Genomic DNA, 13,904 nt, shown 5'->3' with positions numbered 1-13,904 from the left:
ACACCTAGGGCCAGTTGTTAGCTGAACGTGCGCATTTTTGTTGGTGATATTATTCAAGCTGTGCGTAGGTCAGCACTTCCTCTTTTTTTTTTTTCTCTCATTGTCACACAGATTAATAAATCCATGTGTATTCTTTAAAGCATCACTATACACTTCAGCTAGTGTCTTAATTTAGTCATCAGCAGACGGACAGAACATTTTTGAGACTGGTTTACCTTGTATTGACAAATTTCATTTTAATTCACATGACTGTCAGTTGACTGAACAACCACGTGTCTGCAGCACAATGCTGATCAGGCGGGCTCCATGATCCTCTTTCTACTTTGTTTGAAAGAGGACGGACATCTGGACCTCCACACACACATGATGTATTATCAGGCCGGGAACAAAAACTGTGTTTGGGACTAGGTTAGGTTCTGAACAGACTAAAACAGGTCAAACCTGTGCTTTACTGATCCTGTTATGTAAAAATCTCCTGCACTGTATCCTTTGACTGAGTTCAGACCGGTGGTTTGGCCTTCCAAGCCAACCTTACACAGTAGGGTACATATAAACTGGCATTTATCATCTTTCATGCCTGATCACACTGCATTAATCCTCTCGAACAGTTCCTATTGTGCTAAGTGATGCGTACATTTACACAGCTGTTATAATGAAATTACCCAAAATATCCTATAGCAACCATTCTACTGCTATCCTCCCAATATAAATTATTGATAGCCAGAGGGAAAAACACCAAAGACAGTAATAAGATTCAAGACTCTTTATTGAGAGATAATACATGATTTGGTTATAATATAATACATACAGATTTTATTTTATTTTTTTAAAAGGACATCCTACTGGCAAGTTAATGAGGTCCACAGATTGGAAAAGTGTACAAACATTACAAGAAACAGCACACAAGATAATATTCTGAAGGTTGTAGAATACTTGTTTCCATAGATCTACTCTAAACTTGACTATAGTATTCTAAATGTAATACCAGTGTTAAATTTTTAAAAAGATGTTCCCACAAACATTGAACAGAACACAAACTTTACTTATTTGCATGAAATAAATGAATCTTTCTGAATTGTCACATACCAAACACACTGTTAGGTCTCACCTCTAGGGGTCATCACTAAGACCTTTTTTGATCTTGGCCTGACGGACCTCCTCCATCAGCTCTTTCAGGTACTCGATCTCCCTGGCCATGGACTCTGCCTTCTCAGTCAGCTCCATGTTCTTCCTCTTCAGGCGTTCATGCTCTTTAGTGATGGACTCCTGCTCAGCTCTCTTCTTCTGCCTGTAACGTGTGGCAGCTGTCTTATTCTGCTCCATCTTCTTTAATTTCTTGGCCTTTGTTGCTTTCAAAGGTGCCCTTTCATCTCCACCTGCACCCCCGGGGGACTTGACTTTGACACTGGTGGCGCTGGGGGAGGGTGGACTGGCTTTATATTTGGGCTCAGGGTAAGGCCTGCTTCTGGAGGACTTTGGTGGAGGGGAGGAATGGATGACCTCTGATGGGGTAGTTACAGTGGTGGTGAATGAAACTTCATCTTTGGGAGCCAGAACGAGGACAATGCGGGTTGGTGAAAGGGAGAGTACTATCCTCGGGACCTGAGGGATAACAGAAGCCACAACTGGCTTCACCTCACTCTCTGAGACGTCCACTTCACTGCCTAGGTCCAGGGTGTAGGCTGGGGAGGACGGAGAATCAACCAAGTGTGGTGACGGGGCTGGAGAAGCAGGCTCAGATTTGATTTCCAGCTCCTCCTGTGGCTCTGGGACAAACAGAGCAGGTGAAGGAACATCCTGCTCATCAATGTGGGATTCTGGCTCATCCAGTGTAATGACAGAAGGCTCTGTACAGACAGTGGGAGGGGTGGGAGGAGGATTACTTGAAAGAGAAGCGGAGGGAAGACTCGAGAGCACAGGAGTTGAGAGAGCGGGCATGGCGAGGGAGTCAAGCTCCATGGGGCAATCCAGGGAGGCGAGGAGGTCTTCTGGAGAGCTGCGGGACTCTTCAGTAGGACTGCAGGAGCCAATCAGAGAGTCCAGGTCAAACTCGCTCAGATCCACCCTCTCGGCCATCCAGTCAAGGTCACCGAACACATCCTCTGTGGAGGCAAATCGGGCATTATATTGATGAGGCTCTAGGCATTTTGAAGGGTATAGAGTGCTTTCCGATTATTAAGACTGAACACCATCATTACCTTTGCCGTCATCCGATACCGTCCGTCTCGGCTGTTCAGGGTGGCCCAACCAGGGGAGGGAGAGCAGGTCCGACTCAGTCCCAGCTTTGTCCTCACGGAGGAGGACGGCCGGTGGCGAGGTAGGAGGAGAGTAGAAGGGAGGAGGAGAGGAGGAAGAAGACAGCGACGAGGAGGTGAGGGGTGAAGCAGGTGAGGTGTCCCCCTCAAATGAGGTTCCTCCTCTTTCCTGTTGTTCTCGATCAGGGTGAAAAGACAGGAGGTCCATGGCGTCAGCCATGAGAGAGGAAGGTCCCAAGAGAAGGGCCTCCATGTCGTCCAGGCCAAACAGTGAGTTTGTCTTCATCATGGTCATAATGGCTGTTGTTGGTCACGAAAGGAGTGCGTGACGAGGCTAGGAAAGTTTCGAACTCTTTTATGCTGTCGAATGCAGCAACGGTGAGGGTTTCCACGAAGGACCTGAGGACAGAGGAAAAATAAGACATTTCAGTTTAAAATCTGAACATGTCAAAATAAATTATAGTTAATAAAGCCTATTAAAAGACTATTTACACCTGTGTGCGGAAAGACATTGTGTGGATAAAAAAAATTAAATATACTGTTAGGATATAAATAATGATTCTGATCTCAAAAGTAATGACATTTTTAGCACAACACTGCCCCCATCACTGCAGTGCACCTGCTACACATCACGTGTTTCCACCCAGCCGCCAGTCTTGTGACTCTGACGTCAGTCCGTCTCTAAACCGGTTCACCCTCCCTTTGTTCTGACTGCGCCCATGAAGCCGCCATTTTGACACAACGAGGAAATGAACCATTTTCTGACTGCCACGTTGGCACGCTGCAGTCGTGACAATAACGCAAGGTGTTATCTAATCATTATACTGACGATTAAATTAAAACAATTTAACAGTTTAGTCAAATACAAAATGCAGTTTCATACTAACGTCATGTCATCATTTGCTATTCCTTATATAACGTTATTAAGTCAAGGTCTCCAAGTACTCTACGATTTAGATCGCGTCTCATTAATTGTAAAGGTCAAATTAATAATAACTGGGATTCAATCAAATCTATTTTCGTGATAACATCAGGCTGCTGAGGCGCACGGCACTGTAACGTTAGGCCAGACAGCTGTCATCGACCAAATGTTCTAAAAAAAAAAAATAATACTTACGACATTTTTGCTGAATTAGAAGTGACTCAGTGCACTGGCTGGATGCACTGTGTTGTTGGCGGCTGGGTCGCGGCACACTTTTACACTGCCATTTCGGCCAAGAGAGTGATGTTCAACAATGCTGTCACTTGGTTTGTTGTTCCTCTTGAGGAAAAATGGCGCACGCAGCGGCGAGGTGTTAGTAAAAAGCAGGGAGAGGAGGTATCCTTCCGCAGTGCCCACACTATCACTCCGCCAGTGTTTGTGTTCCGCATTCCGCACCGACGGTCTGCATCCCAAAAAGTAACAACTGGTGCTTAACTAAATTAATACAACATTATTTTACTTATGAGAGTGATTTTCATTTATAAGGCTATTTATTATTTGTAGTAGAACTACAATCTTGAACAACTCCAGCTTAAATAAATCACACATTATGTTTTACAATTACAAAATGTTTATTGAAAAATAAGTGGCAGGCTAAATAAGGCATTTTATTACCAATTAAACCAATTAAAACATTATTAAACATCTCTTTCTCCCTGTCTCACCACACACAGGCACACAACACAAGACAACAAGAAGTTCTTTGATTCAACCAAACATCTCCCACATTTGATTCAGGTGATCTAGTTCATCCTGCAGATTTTCAGCCAGCAGGCGAACTCTACCTGAAAACCTGCTCTTATTTGACTTATTCAGCTTCTGACCATCCTTCTCTGAAAAACACAGATCCATTTCCTTAGCAAAAGCCTGAATCAGTTTCTCAGATGACACCCCACCAGCGTGTGAGGTGTCTTGGTTCATGCCAAACACAGACTGTGACAGATGTGCCATCTTCAGTGCATCAGGCGGTGCTCCTGCCCTTAGTAACCTGAGAATGTTGTGCCTTCGCAGCTCATTCATCCCAGAAAGGATAAAATCCAGACAATGTTCCACATCAATAATATTTGCATTATATTCGCCTACTAGTTTCTCAATTGTCTTCCTATCCACAGTCTTCTTATTGGCAATAGCTGTGTGGGCACCTATACCCCCAGCAGACGCCACCATACCAGCACCAATAGCTGTAGCAATCAGCGAGGCACCCAGGGTTATAGGGGCAAAGGCGATACCCACCATGGCAGTCACCCCTCCAACAGCACCTGTGGTGCCTCCTGCAACGCCCATGTTTTTATTCATCTTCTTCATCTTGTCCAGGCCGTCTGAGATGGAGATGAATTCTGCGATGATGTCCCGCAGGCCTCCGTTGCGTTTTACCATGAGAAGGTTGTAGATTTGCAGGGCCTTTCTCACATTCATGGCTCTCTGACTAAATGATCTGCATAGGGACAGAAAATACTGCTTCTTCATCCAGCTCATTCAGTTAAATTCAACATTAATTCTGAAATAGTTTAGCCCATTAACTTCAATTGTAACAAATTTTAAGTTGTTATGTAGAAATATTTTAACAGGAAACTAATGGCACCAAATTGCAGAGGTGGGTGGAGTTGCCAAAATTGTACTCAAGCATAAAACTAGGCTAATGTTAATTTGCAAAAACAGGTACTCAAGTAGAAGTAAAGGTGGTCATCTAAATAACTACTTGACTTAGGGTTTAAAAGTAAGAATATTTACAGTATGGCAGAAAGCAGGAGGAGTTTTGAAGCATGATATACTGTGTGTAGCTATTTATTAATAAACATATTAGCAGTAAATCTGTCAGCTCAGTGTCAGCACGGTTCTCTGATGTACTGACTTCACAACCAGGCTGGGTGCACTAAATTTTTTATCTGTAAATATTAGCTGCTAGCACTATTTGAAAACCATACTGCTGCTGTAATCATGCTGTAGCTTCAGCCATTTTTCTGCTCTGAACAGAGTCATGTGGATGCGTGACTGTGGTAGCATAACAAAGCACAAGCAGACTTGGGACCAGCTGACCACCTGCTTCTTAAAAGATCAAGAATGCATAAAATAATACATAAATAAAAGTAGCACAATGAATGTAACTAAATGTAGCTGAGTAAAAGCAAAATTTTTTCTCTAAAAATCTACTCAAGTAAGAGTAAAAGTAAAAAAAACAAACACACTTTACTTAAAAAGTTACTTGAGGACATGTAACTGTGTAAATGTAAATAAATGACAAATGTTTTTGTGTGGTTACCTCATTTCCTCGCCTATACTGAGGCCATACAATGATGGAACCGTGAAATTGGATTCTGATGGAGTGACAGCACAGAGATGATTAAATACTGTACACCTTGGTCACACTCTTTGTTACTGACTTACATTTTTGTGTATTTTCCGCATGGTTAATTTCCTTTTAAATTAATTGATGCAGATTATTGGTAGTCAAGGAATTAAGAATAAATATAAAATATGACACACACCAAAGTTTGGTGCTTCTTCATTCTTCAAAAACAATTATACAGTATCTAACAAACAAAAGGTTGTACTCACTTGACACTCTTTTCAACCATGTCAACATCCCGTTGATGTCCTGAGGAAAATAGGTTAATTTCTTTAAAAATAATAATGATAATAAACCGTTGCAGAGAGACAATATATTTTATTCATGAAACAACTTTAAACTAAATTGTGTTTATTTGAAGGTGAAGGAAAGAATGTAGAACAACCCTACCTCTGTGTCCTCAGTGGTCTGTTGATGAGAAGTGGAGCAGCCACTCTGGTTGTGTTGTCCGGAAGGAAGTGTAAATAAATTACAGCATGCTAAATATACAGAAATATAATGTGTGTGTACTGTGTGAGCACTGTTTTTCTCACCACCTCATCTTTATCCGCTGGAAGAATTTCCAGGTAGGTGGGCATCTCAATGTACAGTGGCTCTGATGGACTCCCCATTGCTGGCGGGGGTGGCGGGCTGAATTGAGGCGGTGGTGGTCTGGTCTGTAATAGACAAAGCAATTTAATTAGTTTTTCAACTCTATAACCACAACATGTATTCCCAGAACACTTTTAATAAAATAAATGGTTTTGTGACAAATAAGCAGTAAACTGATGATTGATGGAATGAAGTGCTTTGGGTTTAAAGGCAGATGTATCATGTCCAGACCTACAACAAAGCCTCTAGGAGCAATGCCCTAAACTCAAAAGGAAGTTGGCCATTTTGAATTAAAGGTCATTTTTGACAATTAACAGGTTCATTAGTTTAACAAACTCCTCCTACAGAATTAATGCAATCAATTTGAAATTTTTGCTGTGCAGTCTGAATGCATTGAAGATGAAAAGTGGTGCTATCTGTGAGTTTTGGTAGATGGGCGTGTCCGTGGCATGCCGTCAAATGTCGGTGATTCACCATGAAACATGAAGTTGTTATAACTTCAGTGTCCATGCTCAGTTCAAACTCTACCTGTCTGATAAGACTGCCACCAGAACACTACATGTAAATAATCACTCAATGTCATAGTGCCATCTACTGGCAACAGGAAGTAAGCCTTTGTGAATAACATTATTTTATTTACATGACATTTTCACAGCGTCGTCCAAACTTCATGTACTGTTACACAACATTAGCGTGTCTTGTCTAGCACCACCTATGGGATACTGGAAGTGACATTTTACTCCTTCATGACCAGTTCAAAACACGCAAAAAGTCAGAGACACTCTCCCAACCTCCACACACTGCGCTGCAGCCGCAACACGCCCTGACACTGCGCGAGGGTCACTGAGCCGGGTCGCAGCTGCTGGCTGAAGCCATCTACTGCACGGACTCCAAAACCTTTTGTACCTACTTGTCATTTCAACTCCAAAATATATGAAAATCGGGCCCATGTTTAAAAATACCAAAATCACCCTGAACTGTGTAAAATCCAGTAAGAAATTGTGCAGGCTTACATATCTGATTTTCCATGACAAACACAAACACAGTTCATCGCCTCTTGTTGTCAGCTCTGCAGTATCTCTCATACCTGTGGAGGTGAGGTTTCACACACTGATGTAGAGAGAGGGAGGGAGGATGGCCGAGGTCTTGGCAGAACTGCAGGTCTGTCTGTTCTTTCTGTGGCCTGAAAATCAAAGTGTGGTCACATTCCACAGTGTGGTTACATAATGCATTAGAGTATAACCAGAATATTCGGTGGAATGCCAAAATGTGAGACAGACTGCTAAGCTTTCATGCTGTAAACTGTACACTAGCTTCTACACTGGGGCGAGCTAGTTTTTGGAACAACTCAGATATGATTCATCTTCACATGTGTCTCAAAGAAATCTAACTAAATGTGTTGCAGCTGGATGCTTGTAGAGACATTAAGAAGGAGAAAGTTGGCTGTAGTGTCTCTAGGTGTCACAACAATCAACAAAAACCCATTTGTATCCTTTAAAGTTCAATCATTAAGGGTTTTGTCATTATTGTAAAACAACACATTTATGTTGCTAAAAATATATTGACGAAAATTTTAAAGGAATAGTTCAACAAGCACGTTTCCCAAAATGTCCAACTATTCCTTTGAGATGGACCACATTTCTAGTAATAACACATGTAGCAATCTTTTCAAGAGTAAAATTAAGCACATTAGTTTGTTTATGTACCTTCACAGTATTTAATTTCACATAGAGATTGCCAACTGCTGCTGTGGGTTTACTTGAAGTCGCACATTGGCTCATTGGTGGTCTGGGAGGACAAGTGGGAGGAGGCCTCTTACAGTGACAACAGAAGGACATAAAAAAGAAATTAATACATGCAAATTAAAACGTGCTATCATGTATTGACCTTAGTAATAATATCGGCAAGTGTCAAACCTGCTCAACTTACCACTGCTTTGGTTGTATTGCTAGTTGTGTCTACAGAGTCAGCAGTGTTGTTGCTGATGTTCCACAGGGACTTGTGTTGTAATCTAGGCCTGGGACTAGGTACAGGTTTGACTTCAACCTCTAACTGGCTTCCATCTGTGACAGGAGGCTGAAACAAGTGAATCAACATTTCTAATAATCCATTAAATTTGAAAGAATACCAAGAAGTACTTAAAAGACTAAAACCCCAGGATAATTACAGTAGTGTGAGAGGATTTTTACTTGTTACACTGCTTTGAAGGTCTCCAGCTCCTTTAAACATGGAAAAGGTGATTGCATGCAAATACTGACATACAAATTTGTTTTACCACTAATGCATCTGGGTCTTTGTCAGCACACTGCGGGACCTCATAGTAGCTGGTGATGGCATTCTTCATCATGTTGGTTTTCCTTGGGGGTTTCAGACGGCTATGCAGTATAAAAGTGACAGAAATTAACTCACTCATAATGAAACAATTAAGATGAGAAATTAGTTTTAAAGTGCACTATATTACTATGCAGTCCTTCTCCTTGTGTATGGTTACATAAAGACCTATTACCATTACATTATGAATGTTCTTGTGATATGTTAGATTCCTGTCAATTGACAAAACTGTTATTTTCAAATAGGCTAAATGCAGCATAAAAATCTGTGTATCTGCCTGTCCGTACCTCAAATTCCTCAATACATTTCATTACCACACACATCCATAATATAATTTAAGGGTTTTGAATCCTGATTGTGAAAATCAGTAGTTCTTACCATCATAGACAAATTCATCTGTAAGGGCTCCTGGGGGCCACAGGTTTACTGTGTAGTAATTTGATTAAAACAAAGTAATTTAGGATCAAACATATAAGCATAATAGTGAAATAACAAATATCTTAAAACTAGATTGTGACGAGACAGGCCCTTATCATGTCATATTGATTGAGTTGTCATCAGTGTTGGGCAAGTTACTCAGAAATTGTAATATATTACTAGTTACTTTTTACTCCTTAAAAAAGTAATATTATTAAATACTTATTACTGGGTGATAAAAGTAACTAGTTACGTTACTCGTGCAAGTTGCTTTCCAAAATGCTCCTTTTTTCAATAACTTCCATGTGATGTAACCTACCGACTCCAAAGCAGTGCTGAATTGTAGTACTACACTGGGCAAATGAGACACACCTCTTCATATTAGTTTTGAGTACTTCTTTTATTTTATATTAATATTTTATGGGAGAAAATGCTCTTCTTTTTTAATAGCTTCCATGTCATGTGATTCAGGGACTACAAATCAATGCCAAAGTGTAGAACTACACTAGGCAAATGAGAAGCAGAAAGATCACCACAAAACTAACACCAACAGGGAAAACAGACAGAAGCTAAGGTAAAACAGAACTCAGATAGACATGGGCAAAACACAGAAGTACACAGACCAGGAGTGAACACTAAGACATGAACTAAGGTACAGGACTCAGAACTAAGATACGAGACAAGACAGATACTAAGTAAGACTACAAATAACATGACTGACTGAAAACTAAACGACCAAAGCAGAACAGACACGCCAACAGTGTGACAGGTGGCACATGACTCCCCCTTTCAACTTGACATCCATCCAGTCTGTTGGGCTTTCTCATCCTTAAGGTTTCCCTGAATAAGTAATTGTTAAAACATTTTAAACTGATATGTAGGTGAAAACATGATGTCAGCTCACAAGCTCACGAACATTTGGTATGACCAGTAAATAACCAATGTTTGTATTCATCTCATCATTCCAAATGCATATGAGGGACGGGGAGAGGGTAGTCATAAAAGGTAGGCTACATTATAGTAGTAATAATAGTCTTTCTAAACGAAGCTTAAGAATTCCATGGCAAATTCTTCAACTTCTAAAGTGGAGCAATCGAAAGCATCCTGACTGGAAACCTTACCATCTGGCATAGGATGTGCAAGGTCCAGGACGGGAGGGCTCTGCAGAAGGTGATTAAAACCGCCCAAAAGATTATTGGTACCCATCTACCAAGCATCAGTGATTAGCCCAGGACAGTACCAACAAAGTCACAGCCTGTTCACCCTGCTTTCTTCTGGGATAAGATATAGAAGTCTGTTGTCGTAGCACCAGACTGCTGAGAATGTACTAGCATAAGAAAAAGCACTCAAATCTAATATGAAGAGGTATGTCTCATTTGTCTAATGAAGTACTACAATTGAGCAAAAGGTTGGAGGCACTAGGCATCATGTCATTGAAATAAAGCTGTCTTTTCCAAAAAATATTAATAGAAATAAGAAAAAGTACTCAAATCTAAGATGAAAAGATGTGCTTCATTGGTCTAGTGTAATACTACATTTCAGCAAAGGTCTGGAGTCACTGAATGACATCACATGGAAGCTATAAAAACAATAAAGCCTTTTATCTCCAAATTATTAATAAATTTTAATAAAATAAAATGTGGACTCAAATGTAATTTCAAGAGGTGTGTCTCATTTACCTAATGTAGTACTACAATTCTGCATAAGATTGGAGTCCCTGGGTCACATGGCATAGACTATTAAAAAAAACCTTTTCCATAAAATCTTAATAAATCCTAAGATAAATTAGAATATGTACTCAAATCTAATATGAAGAGGTGTGTCTAATTTCCCCATTGTATTACTATAATTCGGCATTGGTTCAGGGTCCCTGCCAGGACGTGGAAGATATCGAGAAAAATGCATTTTTTTGCACAAAATATTAATAAATGTTAATATGAAATGAAGAGGTGTGTCTCATTTGCCTAGTGTAGTTCTACAATTTGGCATTGGTTTGGAGTCCCTGATCACCTGGACGCTGTTGAAAAAAAGAGCATCCATCGTCAACTGCTTATCCTGTGTACAGGAGCCTATCCCAGCTAACGTCGGGTGAAAGGCGGGGTACAATCTGGACAGGTTGCCATGACAGGTTGCAATCTGGCAGGGCCACACATAGACGAACAATCACTCACAATTTTAGAGACACCAGTTATCCTAGCATGCATGTCTTTGGACAGTGGAAGGAAGCACCCGGAGAGAAACAACACAGACACGGGAAGAACATGCAAACTCCACACAGAAAGGCCGGGGCAACCGGGTTCTGAACCCTTGACCTTTTTGCTGTGAGGCAACAGTGCTAACCACTGCACCACCACCAATTAAGGTAAACAGTCAAGCTAACGATGTACCAGCAGTCTGCATTTGGTCATTGGTGTAGCCTGATGATGACCAAATTATGCACACACAAAAAGACAGACTTATTTCATGTGGATGTGACTGATGTAATGTTTCAGCCACAGATGATCTTCCTCAGTTAACGTGAAGAAGTGAACACACCTGTATTTAATAGGCAATACGTTATGAAACATCACATCATTATCTCCTAATTTGATTTGTTTTCCAAATCATAATTTAATATTGGAGACAACAAGAAAATCATTTCTGTATGTTCACTTTTTTACCTTTACCTGAGAAATACCATTTGAAATAATTCTAGTCACATCCACATCAAATAAAAGACTTGGGGAAGTTCTTTAATATGTCACAAAATAGACATTGAGCTTGGGGGGGGGGGGGGGGGGGGTCTTAATCCAGTAGCTAGGAAAAATTACTTTCTCCTAAAATTTACATTTGATTAAATTCAAATTAATTTGTCAACTGTATTTATTTTACTTTATATTATGTTACCCTGAGCATGGCTATCTCCAAGATACAAAAAACCCTATAAAATATTATTTTATGTGTCAGCAAATAGACACTGAGTTTGGGGGGGCGTCTTACCCCACACTACCCTACTTGTTTTTTCAAAGTAACAGTGCTTTTACTTGAGTACAGTTTTTGGCTACTCTAACCCCCTCTGCTGGTTTGGTATGTTAAACAGAACTCTTGTTGATTGTACAGGGTTGCTGCTATTTTAAAGTTAACGTTTCAATCTTACAAGCTAACTGATTACGTAAGTTAATAGTGTGCAGAGCTTGCAGTTGTCTTTCATTCAGTAAACTGGTGGTACATGCAAATCTCATGTGAGGAACCACACTGACCTGTTTCCTAATCGCTGAATGAGACTGGTGTCATGTATCTTTTAGACTCAACTCTTTTCTAAAACGTATAAAACATATATTCAAAGCAGGAAGAGCTGATACTTACCGTCCTGTTTCAGTTCGGAAGCCGTTGTTATCAGTGCTCTCTGTGTCACTACACCGTTTGATCCTTTCTGTGTCCAGTGTAGGAAAGGGCTCAATAATTCTCCCATACGTTTGACATGCCTATACTCTTGTCAGGCCACAAATGCCATATAGATACCTGCTCCTCCAATCACCTGGTTGGTTTTGTTTACTAGTTTATTTAAAACTCGTTCAGCAGGCTAAGTGACTGAAAGTTTTGTTCTTGTGAAGCTTGCCTGGATTTTTTTTACTCTTTGTCACTGATGTGTTGGCAATGCTTGATGAAATTAAAACCAACAAAACTAGAGATGGGAGGAATATGTAAAATCAGTAGTGTAGGGAGTGGATGATTGAAAATGTGCTGCATGGATGTTGTGCTGTAAAAACAAAGAAAAGGAACCAAAAGCCACAACACAAGATGTGTTGGGCATGCTGCTGATTAACCTGCCAAACACGTCTGAAGCCCCAGAGCTAAGCAGCAGTAGTGTGAACCGAGCAGTTGTTGTGAAGTTGTTCTTCCGAATTCTGTGTGTGTGGAATCAACATGGATGCTACTACAAAGATGTGAATACCAGGAAATAAAAGGTGAAATTCTGGACTCTTGTCTCATACTTATCTTTTGATCTTAAACCAAAATGTCTTCAGTGAACAACAAAAATTATATCAACCCCCAAATATTTAAAATATTTTGCACGAATCAAAGTTCTGTATGCTTCTTTATGTATCATGTACACTTTATTTCTCTTTTTGCAATAAAGATTTAAGGAGGACAAAAATATTCTTATTATTACCATTATTACCATATGAATCAGTCTGTAAGAGGACCCGCGGTGTATTTAGATAGAAATGGCTAATTCTAAGGTAATAAAAACATAACGGTTTATTATATAAGGTCTTTATACACCACTGAAAACATAGTTATGAATATTCTATATTACACACTGGACCTTTAAAAAAGGGGGAAACAGCTTGCCTGGCTCTGTCTTAAGGTAACAAAATCCACTTACCAGCACAGCTAAAGCTCACTAATTAAAAGTTTTATACATTTTAACACACCTTTTTGCAGGGTTAATGCCAAAACATTCAATTTCAAATTTCAGTTTTTGAATGGATTATACAAATAACATGTAACGTGTTAATTAGTGAGCTTTATAGGTACTCATAAGCATAGGAATTTAGTGAATTTTGTTTCCAGTCTTTATGCTAAGCTAAGCTAAGTTAAGCTGCTGCTGGCTGTAGTTTTATATTCACCTGACCTGAGAGTGGTATCAATCCTCTCATGTACCTCAGACATTTCCCAAAATGTTGAGACATTCTTTTAAGTTCACTGTTTGAAAGACATGGGCAGACAGGGACTGTCTAACTCACTTAACCCCTAGTTGCTCCAGAGGCGTGCGACCTCTGACATATATAGCAACTGTAAGTCGCTTTGGATAAAAGCGAATGTAATGTAATGTAAATCTAACAAAAAGATGCTACTGGGTTGCATTATGGGAAATGTAGGATCCAGTGCCCTAAAAGCCTTGACAACTCTTTTGTTTTTATAATCTCTCTTTCCCACTGCCCAAATGTAATGTTAGACAAGCCCGGGCAGAAGACAGACAAACATTTGGATGGTT

The 13,904-nt window shown here is 40.1% G+C and overlaps 2 protein-coding genes across 5 annotated transcripts; both read right to left on the bottom strand.

The window, feature by feature from the left end:
* Positions 1-748: 748 nt before the first annotated feature.
* atf4b (activating transcription factor 4b) lies at positions 749-3,535 on the bottom strand. Its single transcript, XM_038695435.1, has 3 exons — positions 3,373-3,535; positions 2,199-2,654; positions 749-2,102 (listed from the first exon to the last, which is right to left on the bottom strand). Exons 2-3 carry the CDS (start codon positions 2,548-2,550, stop codon positions 1,111-1,113), a joined length of 1,344 nt encoding a protein of 447 aa, XP_038551363.1. The 5' UTR covers positions 2,551-2,654; positions 3,373-3,535; the 3' UTR covers positions 749-1,110.
* Positions 3,536-3,788: 253 nt separating this feature from the next.
* On the bottom strand, positions 3,789-12,456 carry LOC119885321. Of its 4 annotated transcripts, XM_038695389.1 has the most exons (11): positions 12,269-12,456; positions 8,885-8,932; positions 8,451-8,550; positions 8,105-8,251; positions 7,882-7,989; positions 7,263-7,358; positions 6,118-6,240; positions 5,975-6,019; positions 5,794-5,833; positions 5,498-5,552; positions 3,789-4,672 (listed from the first exon to the last, which is right to left on the bottom strand). In XM_038695389.1, exons 3-11 carry the CDS (start codon positions 8,520-8,522, stop codon positions 3,946-3,948), a joined length of 1,413 nt encoding a protein of 470 aa, XP_038551317.1. In that variant the 5' UTR covers positions 8,523-8,550; positions 8,885-8,932; positions 12,269-12,456; the 3' UTR covers positions 3,789-3,945. The 4 variants fall into 4 exon arrangements, with proteins under 4 accessions (XP_038551317.1, XP_038551318.1, XP_038551315.1 ...); XM_038695390.1 differs by lacking the exon at positions 8,885-8,932; XM_038695387.1 differs by lacking the exons at positions 8,885-8,932; positions 12,269-12,456 and having other exon boundaries at positions 8,451-8,873.
* Positions 12,457-13,904: the final 1,448 nt, after the last annotated feature.

The sequence above is a fragment of the Micropterus salmoides genome, unplaced genomic scaffold (assembly GCF_014851395.1).
Source record: "Micropterus salmoides isolate LMB-PRFRI ecotype aquatic unplaced genomic scaffold, ASM1485139v1 Ms_hic_scaffold_10, whole genome shotgun sequence".
Classification (NCBI taxonomy): Eukaryota; Metazoa; Chordata; class Actinopteri; order Centrarchiformes; family Centrarchidae; genus Micropterus; species Micropterus salmoides.
The sequence above is the reverse complement of the archived record's forward strand: the minus strand, read 5'-3'. Positions and strand labels throughout refer to the sequence as shown.

Coding starts and splice junctions, on each gene's coding strand:
- atf4b (XM_038695435.1), bottom strand. CDS start 2,550: ATGACCATGATGAAGACAAACTCACTGTTTGGCCTGGACGACATGGAG. Junction 2,103..2,198: donor GGTATCGGATGACGGCAAAG/GTAATGATGGTG, acceptor TTGCCTCCACAG/AGGATGTGTTCGGTGACCTT.
- LOC119885321 (XM_038695387.1), bottom strand. CDS start 8,588: ATGAGTGAGTTAATTTCTGTCACTTTTATACTGCATAGCCGTCTGAAA. Junction 6,241..7,262: donor GTGAAACCTCACCTCCACAG/GTATGAGAGATA, acceptor TGTCTATTACAG/ACCAGACCACCACCGCCTCA. Junction 4,673..5,497: donor AGTATAGGCGAGGAAATGAG/GTAACCACACAA, acceptor GTCCCTATGCAG/ATCATTTAGTCAGAGAGCCA.